Below are 20,892 nucleotides of genomic sequence, written 5' to 3' on the forward strand. Positions count from 1 at the left end.
CATTGGGGGACACAGCACCCTCCCATGTTCTACAACTCCTGTTCTTATGTTTGTCGGTTTGTTACAGTTGAGTTGTTTGTTCTGTTTTCAATCTATTCTGTTACTTCTCCTACTGCTTTCTCACTAACTGAGGAACTTCCTGCCGGTCGGTGGGGTGTACACTGCGGAGGAGGAGCTAACCTTTTTTTGTGCATAGTGTCAGCCTCCTAGTGGCAGCAGCATACACCCATGGTCTCTGTGTCCCCCAATGAAGGCTCCGAGAAACAGATTTTACGGTAAGCAACCCAAAAAATCCTGTTTTTTTATATATTGCTAACATATTCTGGAGCATTTTACAGTTTGCACACATTATCATCACTGTCCCCCGATGGGGCTCACAATCTACAGTAAATTCCCTATCAATATGTCTTTGGAAAGAACAGAAAAACAATTGTGAAATTGCTCTTTTTTTTTTTTTGCAATTTCAACGCACTTGGAATTTTTTTACCGCTTTCCAGTGCATCATATAAAATGAGTGATGTTATTCAAAAGTACAACTCATCTTGGAAAAAAAAAATACAAGCCTTCATACAGTTATGGAGATGGAAAAATAAAGTTAAGGAATAAGGGGATGAAAAAACTGAAGTGCAAAAACCTTAAAATTGCGAGGTTATGAAGATGGTAAACAACTAATCCTAAAAAGGGGAAAGTCTCACTAGATACAACCCCTGGCAAAAATTATGGAATCACCGGCCTTGGACGATGTTCATTCAGTTGTTTAATTTTGTAGAAAAAAGCAGATCACAGACATGGCACAAAACTAAAGTCAATTCAAATGGCAACTTTCTGGCTTTAAGAAACACTAAAAGAAATCAAGAACAAAAAATGTGGTAGTCAGTAATGGTTACTTTTTGAAACCAGGCATATGTCATGTTTGTTATAGTCTTATATCAGCACAACATACAGAAAATGTAAAATATATAGCAATACTCATTCTTAGTCCCTCAAGAAGATCATACTAACAGCTCGATAATGTATCTAGGATTGCACATGTGAATGTGATCCCAATATAAAAAAAACCCCACCTCCGACCCGTTTATTAAACTCGTTACTTATGTTGCTTTTATGTAGCAGCCAGAGGCAAGTAAGATTAAAATGAACTAGTGCTCTGTGATTGCTCTCTCCCCAGGTTAAAATTTGCCAGCCAGCCCCTAAAACTTGTATATACTATTTAATCTGTACAGCATGGTTTACCTACCTGTTCATTTCATGTTTTAAAAGGATATTACGTGTTTTGCGAGAGAACTTGGAGCAAGAGGCCATTATCATGAAGGATGTCCCAGGCTGGAAGGTAAGAACATCCAATGGTTGCAATAATTGTTTCATAATATAAAATCAAAGAATTACGGTAGATGCTTTAATATGTGTAAATGGATGAGTGTTGACATGTAGATCAGTGTTTTCCTAATCCATCCTGCAGTGAACCAGAACTTATCATATATTGCGTTATCTTGATATTACACATGTTAGTTTTCCTAAATCGGTAGAGAGCATTGTTACACTGTCAGGTAACACATGACTATAATATATGCCTATGAGGCTGTAAGCTTGAGTTGAGAGACGTGCGGTCAGTCCACACATTGAGGACCATAAAATATAGCCTATCAATCCGTATAAGGTTAAAGGGAATCTGTCAGCAGGTTTTTGCTATGTAATCTGAAGACAGCAGGAGATAGACTGAAACACGGAATTCAGGGATGTGTCTGTTGTCAAAGTACATGCTGCTGTTTACTAACTGTGAAGGATTTATCACCAAGAAATAACATTGCTGGACTACACTAGTCTAGCAACGCCTCCTCCCACTGTGATAAGCACCTCACTGTCTATAGACATTGTATATACAGAGCCTGGCGTGGACATGGTTAGCTTCCTCAGCTCTGCTCCATTACAAATCTAAAACCTCTGATTGCGTCAGAACTGCTGCACCCAGTAACTAAGTGATACATTGCTGGAATCAGCTTCTCTTTACCTATATTATGCTGTTCTTAGATGAGGTAGCAAAAAATTGCTAATGGATTCCCTTTAAGTTCAGAAGAGTGAGTTCAGTGTCACTAGCTTCGTGTTCTTGTCCACACAGCAGACGGGTGCAGGATTTGCCTGCCATTGCCATGCAGTAGTCTGGTCTGTAAACCAGAACATCCCATTTTTTTTTTTCTCTTGACACACTGTGTGTATAATGAATTTCTGTTGTCTGTTCTTTATGCGCATATTTGCCACATAAGTAAATTGGACTGTTCAGAAGCACTCTAGGACCGTCTGTTCTTGACATAGTTGCAAAGAAAAATTTTAAATCTTTTTGGGTCACAACTACAGAAGTGTGAAATGTCTTTGCTTAACAGCTCAGAGATGTTGGCGTCATATCAGTAGCAAGCAAAGTTTTAGCCACACACAGGCTGTTAAAGGGGTATTCCCAGCTCTAAGATCCCATCCCAATATGTAGAAGGTGTAATATAATATTAGCAAATAACTTGATTTGTAAAGCACACACCTGTCTATATAAGAGCTCACAGGGCATGTCAGACCAAATGGAAAAAAAAGTATACATTAATTAGAGAAAGTTTTTTTTTTTTTTTTGTTTTTTTTTAATTTACCATATGGCTGCAATGAAACAGAGTGGAAAAATTTAAAGGGGTCTGAATACTTTGCGTACTCACTGTACCTAAGCTACCTGCACATGGGGTAAGCAACATAGCTTATCAGGAGAACTATACTATATGTCGCTTACTCCATGTCCAGGGCATTGCATTAGCTTAGGTATCTGGTACGACCATCAACAACTTTCACTATATAAGTGGTCGTAACCATGGATACATAAGCTACTACATATTCGGATAGGACCTTGGAGATGTGAATACCCCTTTTAAAGAGGTTCTCCACGAAATGCAAAAAAAATACACATATTTAAACATTTTTCTAAATGCCTTTTATTTAGCAAAGCATGCTTTATCTACTGCACTGTCAGGGTTTTAAAGATGGCAACTGCCAAGATTTGCAGTAAAATAGACTGAGTGAAGCAGGAGACGGGCGCATTAAGACTTCCATGCTGGCTGAGATGGATGTTCATTCTCTTTCAGCTGAAGAAAGTTGATTATCTTCTCCTGTACAACTATTGCACTCATGAAGGACTTCAGTAGGCACTCATCTGCTGATAGCGTTAGTGTGAGGTGGGAACATGGTTTCCGGAATGTGCACACCAGCAATGGAACTATTTTAAAATCCAATGTCAATGACTGACAGCTGTATTGAGCAGGTTCAGGTCTTGAACTTGCTCCATGTGCTCGGGTTAAATGATAACAGACCAACTTTATTGGTATCTGATCAGCCGCCTGTTTCCAATGGGATTTTGCAGCGCACCATAGGCCACTTGTCTGAAGCTCTATTATCATATGTACTTTTAGTGACTTGTGTGAAACCCTATACTCAGACCTGGGCAAACTACTGCTCAAGGGCCACATCTGGTCCTTTGGTGGCTCCTATCCATCTCGCTCACTGGTACAGCAAAAAATCTGGAAACAGTGGCCAGTGGGCTGTAAGCCACAGCCACTGTCCGTTCTTGTATGTTGATGCGATTTTTAACCAGTTGCACATGCCGGTGAGTGTCAGGCTATGTGCCCATGTTGCAGAAATGATGCGGAAATGTCTGCAGCCCTGCCGCGGGTAAAATGCATGTGAAATTCGCTGGCGTTTTCCCGCAAAGCAGAAGCGTTTTGCAAGCGTTTTTAGCTTGCAGAATGCTTGCGCTTTCCAAGCGATTTGAAGCATCGCTTGGAAAGGTGATTGACAGGTTGGCCTATGGAGCATCAATAGTAAAAGAATGTTAAAAAAATAAATAAAATTGGGATATACTCGCCTTCTAGCGGCCCCCGGAGTCGTCCCGGCCCTCAGCGACGCTGCTGGCAAGCTCCGTTCCCAGGGATGCATTGCGAGAATCACCTCAAATGACGCAGCGGTCACGAGACCGTGACGTCATCTGGGGTGATTCGCGCAATACATCCCTGGGAGCGGAAGATGCTGGCAACGTGGCGGACAGGCGGGAGAGCTCCGGGAGGCCATCAGAGGGCAAGTATATCCCGATTTTTTAATTTTTTTTAATTTTATTTTTTTTCCCCCTCCAGGGACTTGGTACCCAAGATCTGGAGGAGAGCCTCCTCTCCTCCAGACCCTGTGTACCATCCGCACAGGAAGTGCTCACTTTACACATGGTGGGCATAGCCACATGCGTAAAGTGAGTGTTTCAATGCAATTCTATGGCGGCGATTCCGCAGAAATAATGGACATGCTGTGGATTTTACTACTATGCGATTCTGCAGCGGTAAAATCCGCAGCATGGGCACAACTGCGGAATCCCATAGGATTGCAAGGAATGCGTTTTGTTAGCATTTCTTAAGTGTTTCCGCTGCGGGAAAAAAGCGTCGAAAATGCTTAAAATGCGCATCATAGGTATACAGCCTAAAGGTGGAGGAAAGCGCAGTCTGGTCTCTTTTACCAGTCAGCTTGTTTTACAGAATATCTCGGCAGGGATTGTGATGTCACTGTGCTGGAGCAACAGGCGCAATCTAAAGACGGGAGCAGATTGCCAGGGCTACAGGGGCAAGTAGTTTTTTAATAATGGTCATTCACATATGTGTAATTATTGTGTTGAGTAGCTTTGGGGACCATCATACTATGTGGTGGTGGTGGGGGCTGTAGAGAGGCTTTAGGAGACCATCATACTGTGTGCATGGGTCATCACACTGTTTGGGGGCTGTTGGGACCACCATACAATATATAGGGGGCTGTGGTGTTCATTATACTGTGTTGGAGACTATGGGGGACCATTTTGTGCATTAGGCATTGTAGGGGGACCATGCTATGCGTGGGATCGTTCTTTTTGGATGGTTGTTGGGGTCTAGTCATACTGTGTATGGAGTTGTGGGAGCGATAATATTGTATTAAAGGGCCTGTGGGGTATCATTCTGAGTGGATTACAGTGGAGGCATTCATACTTTGTGAGGGCCATAAAACTGTAGGATCAAACTTTTTGGGTGATCATACTGTGTTGTGGGCTATGATGGCCATCATAGTGTGTGGGCATTATACTGTCAGGTCCAGCATATTGTGTAGGGAGCTGTGCATCCAGCATACTGTGTTGGGGAAGCTGTTCATCGTGGTACAAAGGCTGAGTAACAGGAGCAGTATAATTTACTGCTTTTTATAATCTTCATAAAAAGTAGTAAATTATATGGTTTTTACCTGCTCATTAATAGTGCAGGTCTGCAAGGTTAAATGTTTGAAAGGTAGGAGGTGATTTTTATTTATTCAATTGCTGAACTCAGTAAAAATTTTGAAAAAAATTGTGTACCATTGTTTTCATAAACACGGACTCCATAGACTTTTTCTTGTACCATACTTTGATCCCTTTACATGACCTTTGGTAGATGATTTTGGTGTCATTAGATTGGTTCAAAGAAATTAATGGACGCTGTGCTGTGATTGGCTGCTGTGGGCAGAGAAGATTTTCTTAACCCAACTTCCATACAGTGTGGTGGTGTCCATGGCATCCAATCATAGCATATCTTTTATTTTACATCAGCAGTATAAGAAATGAAAGCTGCTCTGTGATTGGCTGTTATAGGGAGCAAATGCAGATTTTTTTGTAAGACAAAGTTCGTAAGAGTGTGGTGGTGTGCTTACCACCATTCCTATTTAGTGGTTGTGGTGGATTAAGCTTCTGTTTCTAACAATGTGATCAAAATAGCTATAATTCACCCGACAACTTTTTGCTATGTTTTTGGTTGTTTTGTAGTGAAGAAACAACAAAGGAACATTTCAGACGTCATTAGAAAAATGTATTATGCGTATTAAGATCACAGTAAGGCTTGGCTCACATTTATTCTGTGCTAAACGCTTAGGCTATGTGCCCACGCTAGCGTTTTTAAACGCTCAGGAAAAGGATCCCCTTTCCCAGAAAACGCGCGTCTTTTTCCGCACGTTTCTTGCGCGTTTTTGACGCATTTTTGACGCGTTTTTTCACACGCGACATCTTGGAACATTGGGGATGGCTAAAAACGCTGAGCAATGCGGGAATTAATGAGTATACTGCGTTTTTAGCCGCTAAGCGATTCCTGAGCGGTTAAAAACGCATGCATTGGCACAAAAAGCCAAAAATGCATGCTAATTAATTTGATGCATCTTTTAAGCATTTCTGCAGCGTCTGATCCGGCTCAAAAGCTGCGGAAACGCTTAACAAAACGCATCGTGGGCACACAGCCTTACACCGGGGTTTCCATGTAAATCTCTGAAGTACGTGACTTATCCTAACAACTCTATATCGGAGTTATTAGGATGCCAACCTCTGCGGCATGTTAGGGGGAGTTTTTTTAAGGGAATCTTTAATCGTTCCCCCCCTCCCATCCATGTCCTACCAAAAGATATTTTTCATGGACCCAATATATTCCACTTTTGGATAATCACACCTCTATAATTTTGTATCTTTTAGAGTGTTGTGTTCTTTTGAGTGTTTTTTTAGTTCATTTTAAAGATGGTTATTAAAAACTATATAGGGGTTTATTTTCTCACTGGTTATATGGAGTCCAGACTACCTCCGCTGCCTAGTTACAGGGAATGGATCCGTCGGGCGTGTCATCTGAATCACGTCACTGGGAAACTTAGATGGAAGCCTTTAATGTAAGAGCTAAGCATAGAGCACAGGATAAACGTCTTCCAAAATGTCATGTAAAATATTCCCAACAAAGTTTCCACTCAGTGCACAAAAATAGCAAGTCCCAACTCGGGTCTGTCGTCTGTTAATTGAAATATGGTGGGCTTTCATGTTACTGGTAGTACAAAAGCTCTGGAAAATTGCTCCTCGCCCTCAAAAGAAATTCAGCAAATTTTGCGCTCCCAAATCCCAATGTCCCCCCTCCATTCTGAGCCGTACAGTGTGCCTAAACTACATTTGGTATCCACGTGTGTAGCGATGAGAGCCCGCCTAATTTACGGGGACCATGTCTCCAGAAGCACGAGCTAGGTACAACATACTGGGCACTGCAATGTATGGGCACTACAATGGCAGATTTGCAATTTTCACTCAGGACACATGGAGTCAAAATTGTCACTACATCTGCAGATAAATTCATAGAGGGGTGTAATTTACGAAATTTGGTCAATTGAAGGGGATTCTCCTCTTCTGGCACTTAGGGGCTCTATATATGAAGTCCGGCAACTATTTTACAATATTTCATTTTCCAAGAGGCAAACAGCACTCCGTCCATCCCGAATTTTGCTGTATGGCTAAGCAGTACTGTAACGACAAATATGGGGTATTGCCTCATTCAGGAGAAATTGTAGGACAAATTTTGATGCCATTTTTACCCATTTCCCCATGTGAAAATGTAAAATCTGGGGCTAAAACAAAATTTTTGTGGTAAACATTTATTTTTTTTCTACACCACCCAGTGGTATAAATTTCTGACACACCTGTGGGATCACTGTAGGGAGGAGGACCCCCACATAGTGTCCGGGCCGGAACCAAGGGGACCGCCATCTGAGTTTCTAAGGAAACAGTACCCGGGGGACAGAGGAGGAAAGTGGACTGTTGAGAGTGACAGGACAGCAAGGGGAGGGGCAAGTATAAAAGGGGCAGGGAGCGCGCAGAGGAGGCAGTTGGTGATATGTCAGACACGGAGCAGGAGACGGAGGAGGCGGGAAAGCGGGAAGGACACTGACAGTTCAGAGAAGAGACCAGCAGTAGAGGGTAGATACGCAGTGGCCCTCAGGAAAGAGGCGCCGAGCTTACCGACGGGACTGTCTCTGCACCCCAATCCCGGGTTACGATCTGCCCCTGGTCATCCTCGGCCGTTACCGCTGAGCTTGAGCCCTCCGTGGCCTGTCCGCTCCCTCTCCCGGCTGCTGCCATTCCCCTTCAGCCCGCGGTTGCGGCCTGCCCGCTGCCACCCGCGGACGCTGCCGGTTCACGTCAGCCCGTGGTTGCGGCCTGTCTATCACCGCACACAGCCGCCTTCACCCCGCTGCAGTCGGCAGTTGGGGCCTGTTCCGCGTCAACAGAGACACTCTGCACACAGCCTCAGGCTGTGCGCGCGGCCAGTAAACCGCCACTCTTGAGCACTGCGACACAACCCTGCTTGGGGACAGGAGTCCCATTGAACTCGCTAAAAAGCGCAACCCCGCTGTTACAGCAGGGGGTTACTCCATCAGGGCCTGTTGTGCCCCAACTCCTCCTGGGCGCTGGGGCGCCCAAAGACTATTCCAAATCTTGAGCAGCTGGGCCCAGCGGCTGCTATGCCAAGGCAGCCTCATCAAAGACAACACAGCAGCCTCATCAAAGACGCCAAAGCAGCTTCATCAACAACGCAGCTTCCACAGAGGCGCCAAGGGACGTCAGGACGGATAAGTGACATAGAGTATAAGGACCCGTAGACGGCCATACCGTGGCCCCATAGTAACCGGCCTCGGCCGGGTTAGTCGTGTTCTTTTCAAATAGTGTTTGGTTGTACTGTGTCCCTGCGAGGACAACTGTTGTTACCCCTTTTTGGTTGCTTAGTATAGCCCTAGCGGCTTTAAATTATAAAAAGTTTGCTTTTCAAAATTCAACCAGTCTTGCGTCTCGTCACTGCATCCTGCGAACCTGCTGTTACCTACCTTACTATGATCACTGCTCCTTTAATTGTATTCATTGAGGTCTAGTTTGTAAAATGGTCACTTATGGGGGGTTTCTACTTTTATGGCACCTCAGTGGCTCTACCAGTGGGACATGGCACCCGCAAACAATAACAGTCAAATCTGCACTACAATATGGCTCCTTCCGTTCTGAACTTTCGACTGTGCCTGAAAGGTATTTCCTGATTACATGTATGGTGTTGGTGCACTCTGAAGAAATTGCACAACAAACTATTAGGTCCATTTTTTCCTATAAAAATTTATTAAAATTAAAAACTTGAGGCTGAATCAACATTTTAGTTGTAAAAATGTAATTATTTTTTCTTCACATCCCAATGGAATAAAATTGTGAGTCACGTGATGTGGTGTCAATATGATCACTGCAGCCCTAGATGAATTCATTGAGAGGTGTAGTCTGTAAAGTGAGGTCCCTTATGGGGCTTCTGCTGTCCTGGCACCTCAGGGGATCTATAAATGTGAATAAGGGGTGCTCACTGCCACCGAGTCGGTGCTCAGGAGAAAAAAAAATATAAACAATAGGATAAAGAACTCTGCCACTCAAAAATATATATTTTTAAAGTTTATTTTCCTTTAGGTAAGGTAAAGATGTAGACACAAATTTTCAGGAATGCAGACACACATTCTCAACGTTTCGGCTGGCGAGCCTTTTTCAAGAGATGTCTGTCTCTGTGAAATATAACAGAGCTCGTTTCAGAACAAAAATATAAACACAAATCAAATTTCCCATATGTAAATAAAATAAATTGCACATAGTAAATCATATATACCGTATATACTCGAGTATAAGCTGAGGCCCCTAATTTTGCCACGGAAAACTGGGTAAGCTTAATGACTCTAGTATAAGCCGGGTGTACATTGTCCCCTCATCCCTGTCCTGCTCTGTGTGGCTCTCCCCCCTCCCAGTATGCATGGCTTGGCTCCCCCTTCTATGTATGGCTCAGCTCCCTGTCCTCCCCGTCCTCCTTTGTGCTGCCACCGTCCTCCTCCATGCTGCCCCGTCCTCCTCCGCGCTGCACCCGTCCTCTGTGCTTCCAATGCCCTCTGTGCAGCCCCCATCCTCCTTCTTACTCTCCCTCCTGTGCCGTCGCTGAACGTCCTTGCATCCTCAGTTGTCCCAGCGCTGACAGCTTCTTCCTGCCTTCAGCGGTCACATGGTACCGCTCATTAAGGTCATGAATATGCTTCCACGCCCATGGGCATCCATATTCATGGCCTTAATGAGCGGTACCATGTGATCGCTGAAGGCAGGAAGAAGCTGTCAGTGCTGGGACAACGGAGAATGCAGGGGACGTTCAGCGAGGCACAGGAGGGGTGAGTATGACTTCCCAGCCATCGGTTCCTGCCGCTGCTCCCCCCTCCCCCACTGGTTTCTGCTGAATGACTCATGTATGAGCCGAGGGGGCATTTTCAGCACAAAAAAACGAGTATATACAGTAATATATATAAATCGTACTTCAGACCGTTGAAAAATACTACAAAGAGCATACACAAAATTAAATTAATGGATACTACAAAGATTGCCCTTTGTGCTGAAAACAAGTCAGGAAAACAGCATTATAATACAATGCAGATGCCAGAAAATACCATATGAAAGCCATAGTAACTAGGACAAAAGGAAAACAAACCTTTTTTTCTTTTATGGTTTGTATACATTACTAATATGAAGAATCCTCTTAGCAATATGTGGTATGGATCCCACTAAAACTAAACAGAGAAGGGCAATATAATGAATCATTCTAGTAAAGGGTTAAATAAGCTTTGTAACAGCGCCTGAAGATAACATTCAAAAGGAGACGGTAAGTACCTGTGTGAAGAAATCTGGATAGGTGACGCCGTGTATGATTCCTCTGGGTGGGAAAGTCCGGGTAAGTCTGTAAAGTGAGGTCACTTATGGGGCTTCTGCTGTCCTGGCACCTCAGGGGTTCTGCCAATGTTACATGGCACACTCAAATCATTCCAGAGAAATCTGAACTCCAGCGCTTTTTCCCTTCTGAGCTTTCCACTGCCTCAAAAATAGCTTTTGGCCACATATGGGGTATTGGCATACTCAGGAGAAATTGAGTACCAAATTGTACAGTCCGTTTTCTCCAATTATTATCCCTTTTTAAAATTAAAAGCTTAGAGCTAAAGTGCAAAATGCGTTTTCAGAGAGGAAGAGGACTTGAAATTTGTTGGAAGCAGCAGTCCCACAAATTACTATTAACCTTTTAACAAATCTTGCAATATGACTTAGGATAAAAGTCAAATCATAATCTCAATTTGCATATTAAATTTCCCAGAGAAGCATTGCACGGTGAATAAGCCTCCTTACCGTGGCATGCCAGAGCCAGTATGTCACTCTCCACAAGGAGAAACGTTACCCCTTAGACCTAGGGCTAAAGTAACATTTTAGTGGAGAAAAATTATATTTTTTATAGACACAGCCAATGTTATTCAATTCTGTGAGTCGCCAGAGGGTTAAAAATGCTCACTACACCCCTAGATAAATTTTTCTGTTTCTGGTGTTTTGGCACGTGTGGTAGATCGTCTGACTCGTCTGTACATGGAGCTAGACACGGGAACAGTGTGGCTTTAGGACTGCAGTTGGTTTATTTAGATGCGGCGCAAACCAAGGTGAAGCACAAAGTAAACACGACCCTCTGGGCAAAACAAAAACAAGACTGTAGCACTAGGCACAGTCCTTGTATAAGCGGGGATGAGCCCACTCAGGCTTAGTAAGACCCACGGTTCAGGCATAAACAAAACAAAAAATGCTTTTGTGGAGTGCTCCTCTACAGACACTGACCACTGCTGCCAATGGAGGCCAACTACTTAACCCCTTCCCGACCTGTGACACAGCGTATGCGTCATGAACGTCGGTGCCAATCCGACCTGTGATGCATATGCTGTGTCATGGGGGGATCGCGTTCCTGCGGGTCGGGTGACTGGGTCACTGAAAGGTCACCTGACCCTCAGGCACAGGACCCTTTGTACTTCACCCCGGGGGGGGGTGGGTGGCATAGTACTTCATGGCTATGAACGCTTTGATTGGCTGTTAAAAGTGAAGAGCAATTGTAATATTTCACCAATGAAATTTTGTGAAATATTACAATCCAGCCATGGCCGATGCTGCAATATCATCGGCCATGGCTGGAGACCGAGAGCTGACACCCCCCCCCCCCACTATTGACTGACGGGGGCAATCGGCCACTGACGGCAGCGATCGGTCGCCGCCGTCAGCATCTGCTCCCCCTTCCCTACGCTCCCCCCCACCTTCTGATCCCCCCTCCACCCTCCCGATATCTCCTGAGTCCCGGCGACCCTGCTGAATCCTGCAAGGGCGCCGCCATCTTCGAAAATGGCGGGCGCATGCGCAGTGCACCCGTCGAATCTACTGTCTGCAGATTCATTCAGTTACATTTTGATCACTGTGATGGACCCTATCATAGCGATCAAAATATAAAAAAAAAAGTAAATTAACCCTCCGTCTATCACCCCCATAGGTAGGGACAAATAATAAAATAACTTTTTTTTTTTCCGTTAGGGGTCGGAATTGGGGTAGGAGTGTGTTGGGATTATGATTGTGGCCCAATTTCTCCTGTTACCCTTGTGAAAATAAAAAATTGCGTGCTAAAAAATCATTTTTTGAGGGGAAAAAGAAAGATTTATTTTCCCGGCTCTGCGTTATAAACTTCTGTGAAGCACTTGGGGGTTCAAAGTGCTCACCACACATCTAAATAAGTTCCTTGGGGGGGGGGTCGTTTCCAAAATGGGGTCACTTGTGGGGGAGCTCCAATGTTTAGGCACACTGGGGCTCTCTACGCGACATGATGTCCGCTAACGATTGGAGCTAATTTTCCATTCAAAAAGTAAAATGGCGCTCATTCCCTTACGAGCCCTGCCGTGCGCCCAAACAGTGGTTTATGACCACATATGAGGTATTGGTGTACTCAGTAGAAATTGCCCAACAAATTTTAGGATCCATTTTATCTTGTTGCCCATGTGAAAATGAAAAAATTGAGGCTAAAAGAAAATTTTTGTGAAAAAAGAAGTACTTTTTCATTTTTACGGATCAATTGTGAAGCACCTGGGGGTTCAAAGTGCTCACTATGCATCTAGATAAGTTCCTTAGGGGGTCTAGTTTCCAAAATGTGGTCATTTGTTGGGGATCTCTAAAGTTTAGGCACACAGCGGCTCTCCAAACACGACATGGTGTCCGCTAACGATTGGAGCTAATTTTCTATTCAAAAAGTCAAATGGTGCTCCTTCCATTCTGAGTCCTGCCGTGCGCCCAAACAGTGGTCCTCCCCCCACATATGGGGTTTCAGCGTACTCAGGACAAATTGGACAACAACTTTTGGGGTCCACTTTCTCCTTTTACCCTTGGGAAAATAAAAAAAAATGTTGCTAAAAGATCATTTTTGTGACTAAAAAGTTAAATGTTCATTTTTTCCTTCCATGTTGCTTCTGCTGCTGTGAAACACCTGAAGGGTTAATAAACTTCTTGAATGTGGAATTGATCAGCTTGAGGGGTGCAGTTTTTTAGAATGGTGTCACTTTTGGGTATTTTCAGCCATGTAGACCCCTCAAACTGACTTCAAATGTGATGTGGTCCCTAAAAAAATAGTTTTGTAAATTTTGTTGTAAAAATGAGAAATCGCTGGTCAACTTTTAACCCATATAACTTCCTAACAAAAAAAAAATTGTTTCCAAAATTGTGCTCATGTAAAGTAGACTTGTGGGAAATGTTATTTAGTAACTATTTTATGGTTTAACAGAATAAAAATTCAAAATTTGAAAATTGCGACATTTTCGCCAAATTTCCATTTTTTCACAAATAAATGCAAACATTATTGACCTAAATTTACCCCTAACAAGCCCAATATGTCACGAAAAAACAATCTCAGAATCGCTAGGATCCGTTGAGGCGTTCCTGAGTTATTACCTCAGAAAGTGACACTGGTCAGAATTGCAGAAAATGGCCAGGTCATTAAGGTCAAAATAGGCTGGTTCATGATGGGGTTAATCCCCAGATCTCACTCTAGGATGGAGATAAGATGGACATTCTCCCACCCGCTCTATGGATGTCCACATAAAAGCAGGATCGCTGCTGCATCGCTAAATGGTTGCTAGTGAGCTGTCAAACAGGCAGATCTCACTAGCGATGTAGTGGCGGTCGCACTTACCTTTCAGACGCGGCGAGAGTAACCGTCTTCCGCCTGTGTCCATGGCTCGCTCGTCGGCGCCAGCAGGAAACCGATGACGAGAAATGGACCAGGCCGATCTCGCGCGATCAGCGATAGCCAACGGGGGAGCCGGTCGGAGGTAAGTATCACACATAGCGATATCACTAGCAATATTGCTGCTGCGTCACAAAATTGGTGACGCTTTAGGTCAAAACTCTGGGTTTTACATTACTGATGCCATTAAATGTAGTGAAACTTATCTTCTCTCCAACACTTTACCTCTGACTTTGTCACACATGTTAGGGGCTCTTCAAATGTGAAACAGCATTCGCAATCTTTCAGTCAAAATTTTACTCCATAATTAAGTTGCTTCTGCTTCCCTTCCAAGCTATGCCGTGCAAACAAACAATAGTTTTCCATCACATATAGGGTATCGGTGTAATTAGAAGAATTTTTAAAAATAAAATTCTGTGAAGCACCTGTGGGTTCAAAGTGCTCACCACCGTTTTAGAGAAGTTTCTTGAAGGGCTTTGTAAATGCTATCTATTCCAGCCAATGCTGCACCTTCCCTTCAGAGCCCTGCTGTGTACACAAACAGTAGTTTTCCACCACATATGGGGTATCGATGTGTTCAGGAGAAATTGCACAACAATTTGTATGGATGATCCATTTTCTCCTAAATCAATATTTTGGTGGGAAAAAATAACATTTTCATTTTTCTTTTCTCATTGCCTTAATTCTGGTAAAGCCCCTAAAGGGGTTAATAAACTTTGAGAATGTGGTTTTAAGCACCTTGAGAGGTGTAGTTTTTTTTAAAATGGTGTCACATTTAGGTATTTTCTGTCACATAGGCACCTCAAAATCAATTTAGGGGTATGTGCACACGTTGCAGATTAGTGTGCGAAAGTTTCTGCACAAAATTCTCATCTTTTGGCAGAAAACGCAGGTGAAATCGCTTGCGGATTTCATGCAAATTTCCTACTGATTGTAATGCGTTTTTAGTGTGCGGATTTGTTAGGTTACGTGCACACGCTGCGGTTTTTGCTGCGGATCCGCTGCGGTTTTGTACAGTAGCATGTAAATATGTGATTTACATTCTGCTGTGCACATGCTGCGGATTTTTAACTGCGGAAAAGCTGCGGTTTTGAATCCACAGAAAGAATTGACATGTCACTTCTTTTCTGTGGATTCTGCTGCAGTTTACCATCTCCTCCATTGTAGAGATGATAAACCGCCGGGGAAAACCGCAGACCATTTTACCTGTGGTTTTACCTGCGGTTCTGCAGATAAAAATCCGCAGACCAATCCGTAGCGTGTGCACATAGCCTTAGGTGGTATTTGATCTTTAAATTTACGCCCTTGTTCTTCTGAGAGAGACTGGAAAACGCTGATGATGATCCACAAAAAGAATTGACATGAAAAAAAAAACGCTGCAAATCCAGCGCACATTTTTCCGCAGCATGTGCACAGCAATTCTTAATTTACCATACACAAACATTGCATGTGCACTACACTGCGGATTTGATGCAAATCCGCGCATCTAAAAACGCTGCGGATCCGCATCAAAATCCGCAACTTGTGCACATAGCCTAAAAGGGATGTGGTCCCTAAAAAAAAAAAAAAAAGGTTTGGTAATAAAAAATGTTGTGAAGTAGACATGTGGTAAATGTTTATTATCTATTTTATGTGGTATAACTATCTGGTTTAAAGGCTTAGAAATTTAAAGTGTGAAAATTGCAAAGTGTTCAACTTTTTTTGTTAAATTTTTGTAATGTAATGTGTAGTGGCCGCTTTCTGCTTCCCTGATCTCCCTATAGAGCTATGTGTAATTTATAAGTGGTCATACTCATCTCAGTTTAAAAAATCAGTCCGATGTCGGACGAGTGTCATGCGATTTTCATGCAAGTACAATGCGAGTATTTTTCTCTCCTAGCATCCGAATGACATGAGAATGCAATCCGTATGCAATGCGATTTTAACATTAGCTTTTACATAGTAATTCTGTAATTTAAACAGATTTCCTAGGAAATATATGCTTTATATATTATATATTTGTCAGTGCTTTGCGTGTGTCGCTTACTGTACATGTATTTTATTACTGAAATATTTACAATATATTACTAAATATTACTGTTTATTTACAATATTACTATGTGGTTAGTAATGGGGGCATCTTATAGACGCAAGCCCAAATGCATCTGCACTAATCCAGGGTGCAGCGGACCCAAGTAAAATGGCAGCTGCACTGGTGTACTACACGGCCAATCCCTGATTGTAGGCTGGCTGTTTCATTTGGTATTTATGCACCTGTGCAGCTGCCATTTACTTGGGTCCGCTGCACCCTGGATTAGTGCAGATGCATTTGGGCCTGCTTGGTTTGCAACTGAATTTTTTGGAGGATTTTTCCTCTTTCTGTGGTTTTCATGTTAGAGTAGGGACTGACAAGTGTAAGGAACTTTGACGCAGTTTGTCAGCTCCCGTATTAAGGCCTTAATATCAACCAATACCTTACATATATTGATATGTTTGTTGTGCACTTTTTATATTTTTTCCAGGGTGCAGTTGGGCCCAAATGGTTCTGCAAACTTGTGGCCTCTGTTCACACGGGATGCATTCTAGTTGGCACTGGGCAGCCCCCCTATATGGTGTTACTAAGAGGTTGTTAGCCAGAAGCCCTGCATTCCCTGTGTGAACACTGCCACATGCGGATTATTTTTTCTGCACTGGTGTACTACACGGCCAATCCCTGATTGTAGGCTGGCTGTTTCATTTGGTATTTATGCACCTGTGCAGCTGCCACTTTACTTGGGTCCGCTGCACCCTTGATTAGTGCAGATGCATTTGGGCCTGCTTGGTTTGCAACTGAATTTTTTGGAGGATTTTTCCTCTTTCTGTGGTTTTCAGGCATCTTATAGACACCTCTCCATTACTAACCTCTGGGCTTAATGTCAGCTGTCAATACAAAGCTGACATGAACTTCAATACTGTAACCTCACTTGCCAACGAACCAGGGCAAGTGGGAAGAGCGAGGCTTAGCGCCAGAATTGGCACATCTTATGAATGCGCCTTTTCTGGTGAGGCTGAGAGCTGATGTTTTCAGTCTGGCAGGGGACCAATATCCATGGCCCCTTTCTAGCCTATTATTATCAATTCTGCAGTGCGCAGGCGCCAGACCTCTCCCGACGCCTGCGCACTGCAGGACTCTGCCCTCAACAGGGCAGAGCAGTGTGCCTGCGCCGGAGCCATTACAGGACGGGAGAAGAGGACGTCATCGTATGAAGAAGGGAGGCGCCGGACGGGATGGCGACACCCATCGGACCGGACCGCCCACCCCGGTGAGTATAATATAACGTGTTTTTCTTCTCTTTCAGGTTACATCGGGGGCTTATCTACAGCATTACAGAATGCTGTAGATAAGCCCCCGATGTCTATGCCGGCAGCTAATAGGGGCTAAAAAGGGTGACAGATTCCCTTTAAAGGGATCTCCGGTATGGAAGTTAGGGTAAATCCATCAGCGCTTTGATTCTCACCCCAGGCCACTCTCAAAGGGATCCCTGGTATGGAAGTTAGGACCGTTCCACTCAGTGCTCTGGTTCTGACATGGAAAAAGGTTGTCCAGCTCCACGATGTAGTGAAAACAAATTTCTTTTATTCACTTCAATCGATTCAGGGTAGAGGTTAAAATGATATATATGCTTGCGTTCTCAATGTGTTTCTGGTGTCTTAGTTACTATGCCCGGGCAGAGCCGGGCTCTTCAGCTAGTACAGTATAATAATGCAACAGGTATTCAGATAAAAACACTTAAATTATCGTATATAAGCCGACATTTTCAGCCCATTTTTTGGGGGGCTGAAAGTCCCCCTCGTGGCTTATACACGAGTCATATACCTGGGGGTCGGAGGGGGAGCGGGGGTGTCAGATCATACTGCCCCCCCCTTCCCCCCCCGACGCATCTCTGCAGCCCCCCCGCTTCTCCTACGGTCTCCCTTCCTTCACCGGTCATGTGGTACCGCTCATTACACATGAATATGCGCATATTTGAGTTTAATGAGCGGTACCACTTGACCGCTGAAGGAAGGGAGACCATAGGAGACGCAGGGGGGCTGCAGAGACCGTGCCGGGGGGGGGTAAGTATATTCGATATTCACCTGTCCCCGTTCCCACACTGCTCATCACTGTCTGCTGCGTCCTGTGTCAGTGACGTTTAGCCAGCAGAGGGCATGATGACGTGGTTAGTGCGCGCTGTGCCCTCTGTTGGCTGAACAGTCCCTGAGACAGGACGCAGCAGACAGCGGTGAGCAGCGATAGACTCAGGACAGGTGAATATCTCAGGTGCCGGGTCCTGAGCGAGGGGCGACCACCGGCACCTGGCCCCCAGCGAGGAGAGGTGAGTGTGTTTTTTTTGCAGCAGCGTGTGGGGGCATATTCTATGGGGCAGCTTATGGGGGCATAATCTATGGAGCATTGTATGGGGCATATTATTTTATGGGGCCATATCCTTTATGGAGCAGCATATGGGGCATATTATTCTATGGAGCATCTTATGGGGCCATTATTAACCTTTGTGCAGCATTATATGGGGTGTATTTTGTATGGAGCATCTTATGGGGCCATCATGAACTGTATGGAGCATTTTATATGGGGCTCCTGATTCAATATGGATATTCAAAAACATTTACCCTACTGATATCTCAATTTTACTTTTATTGGTATCTATTTTTATTTTTGAAATCTAACAGTACCTGCAGCATTTTTCACCCTAGGCTTATACACGAGTCAATAAGTTTTCCCAGTTTTTTGTGGCAAAATTAGGTGGGTTGGCTTATACACGAGTATATACGGTAGCTAAAAATCAAGACTTTAATAGGTCCGGTCAAAAATGACCGTAACATTATAAGTGTATAGTAGATCCAAACAACAGAAAAACTGAAATTTGTCTTCATCCTGCTGTTCTGTTAGTTATTTGTCTCACATACCAATGCTGGCCCCTTTTATTTAAAATAAGCTTTGGAGGCAGAGTTATCTTCCAGTCAACATGATCCCCATAGCCTGGAAGGTGTCATTTACATATAAGACAAATGAGGATTTCCCTGGAATAAGACATCAGATTGCAGATATCGAGGCATCTTTTTATTCAGCTTCCTATGACCTACATGTCTATATAGATGGTTTAGGAAGGTTGATCCTACTGACAGATTCCCTTTAAGGAGTAAAGTGTGGCTTCTTCCACAACCTTGTATGAATTTATTCTGGTAGATGGTCTTACATTTTTTTGTAATTCTTTGCTATTATGCTAAATTGTTTTTAATATTGTTGCAGTATTTGTCATACTTGTATTCATATCGTAATGTTTTTTTTTTTTTTTCTTGTGTTGTCAGGTTGGAGAATCTACATTTCACACAGACCGCTGGGTGACTCCTATACTAAATGAACTTTACAACCTCCGTCCTCGGAAGGAGTTGAATAAGGCAGCATATGATTTTCACTGGCATGTTTGAGCCATATCTGGAGTATGTATTTAAAAATAAAACCTTCTTTAAGCAGTTTTTTGTCTTGTGATTAAAATAATCTCTTTCCAAATAATCAGTTTAACATGTTCCCGACCGATGACTGTAAATAAACATTGGAATTTAAGTGAACACGGGGCGCTAGTACTTCTAAAGGGATACCCGCCGCACGACAGGACAACACACCACACCGTTGTAAATCAAAATTAAAACATTAAAATGTGTCTGCGCTGAAGTATCCACAATATTCCCTCCTACAATTTAAAAAACCAAACCAAATAGCAGGGCTATGGGCCTCCACACTAATGATTGATAGATAAATTACCAAGGTGTAAGGAAAATATGTATATGCAGAGGCGTCATATAAATATATGTTATGGGAACACTTAAGAAGGTGAGCAATTAGAAATTTACCTCAAATTTGTCCAACACAATGCTATAGTTCACATGAAGAGGAGAAACCTGTGACATTTGGTTTGGAGCTAGGCAGGATTAAAACTTCTTCACTTGGGCAGATATTGGAAAACTGCCCTTCCTGCATGCGATTCTGTATTTTTCTTTAAAATAAAGCGGGGTAAGTCACTGCCAACAATGGATTACTAGAGTACTGTCCCGGCTGGTGACAGTCTCTTGAGTTACCCACTGCTCCCTCGGTTCGCCAGCGTTCTTCGCAGCGCGGTTCACAGCGTTATGCTGCCAGCTGCAAGGATAGCTGCAGGACCTTCGTGATGTCAACAGTCACGTGACGGGATTCAGCGGGTACTGTGGACCAATTCCTTCCAAGAATGTAGCAATGCAAAAAAGTTTTTCTATATGAAAGCAGCAAAACAAAACAATTGTGTTGGTATCACTTGTTCATTCTGCCACCCGAAAATAGAATAGAAAGCGATCAAAAAATGTCATGTGCTCGAAAATGGTATCAATAAAAATGTCAACTCATCCCGCAAAAAACAAGCAGTCACAATAACGGTCATCAGGAATATACCGTATATATATACTTGTGTATAAGCCGACCCCCCCGACCCACAATTTTGCCACAGAAAACTGGGAAAACTTATTGACTCGTGTATAAGCCGAGGGTGGAATCCATAAACTATGCCCCCATATGCTGCTCCATAGACTATGCCCCCATATGCTGCCCCAGAGTATGCACCCATATGCTGCCCCATAGAATATGCCCCATATGCTGCAAAAAAAAAAAATGCCATACTCGCCTCTCCTGGGTCCATCGCCGCTGTCTGTCGCTTCTTGTCAGTGACTGTTCAGCCAGCAGAGGGGCGGCGCGCACTAACCACGTCACCGCGCACCCTGCTGCCTAAACGTCACTGACACAGGATGCAGCAGAGACAGCGGTGAGCAGCGATGGACCGGGGGACAGGTGAATATCGCTATACTTACCTGTCCTGCCATGGTCTCTGCAGCCTCGCTTCTCCACTGTCTCCCTTCCTGTCTTCAGCGGTCACGTGGTACTGCTCATTACACATAAATATGCGCATATTCA

At 43.7% G+C, this 20,892-nt stretch overlaps 1 protein-coding gene across 1 annotated transcript in view; it reads left to right on the forward strand.

The window, feature by feature from the left end:
- The window catches only part of NDUFA13 (NADH:ubiquinone oxidoreductase subunit A13), a 74,532-nt gene extending 55,105 nt beyond the window's left edge, over nucleotides 1–19,427 (forward strand). The window contains exons 4-5 of the mRNA XM_073551325.1: nucleotides 1,261–1,330; nucleotides 19,263–19,427. Coding sequence (XP_073407426.1) covers nucleotides 1,261–1,330; nucleotides 19,263–19,382 — 190 coding nt within the window. The 3' untranslated portion in view covers nucleotides 19,383–19,427. The remainder of the gene's footprint in view (nucleotides 1–1,260; nucleotides 1,331–19,262) is intronic.
- Nucleotides 19,428–20,892: the final 1,465 nt, after the last annotated feature.

This window comes from Dendrobates tinctorius, unplaced genomic scaffold, assembly GCF_039654945.1.
Source record: "Dendrobates tinctorius isolate UK_male_01 unplaced genomic scaffold, ASM3965494v1 ptg000175l, whole genome shotgun sequence".
NCBI classification, from domain to species: domain Eukaryota; kingdom Metazoa; phylum Chordata; class Amphibia; order Anura; family Dendrobatidae; genus Dendrobates; species Dendrobates tinctorius.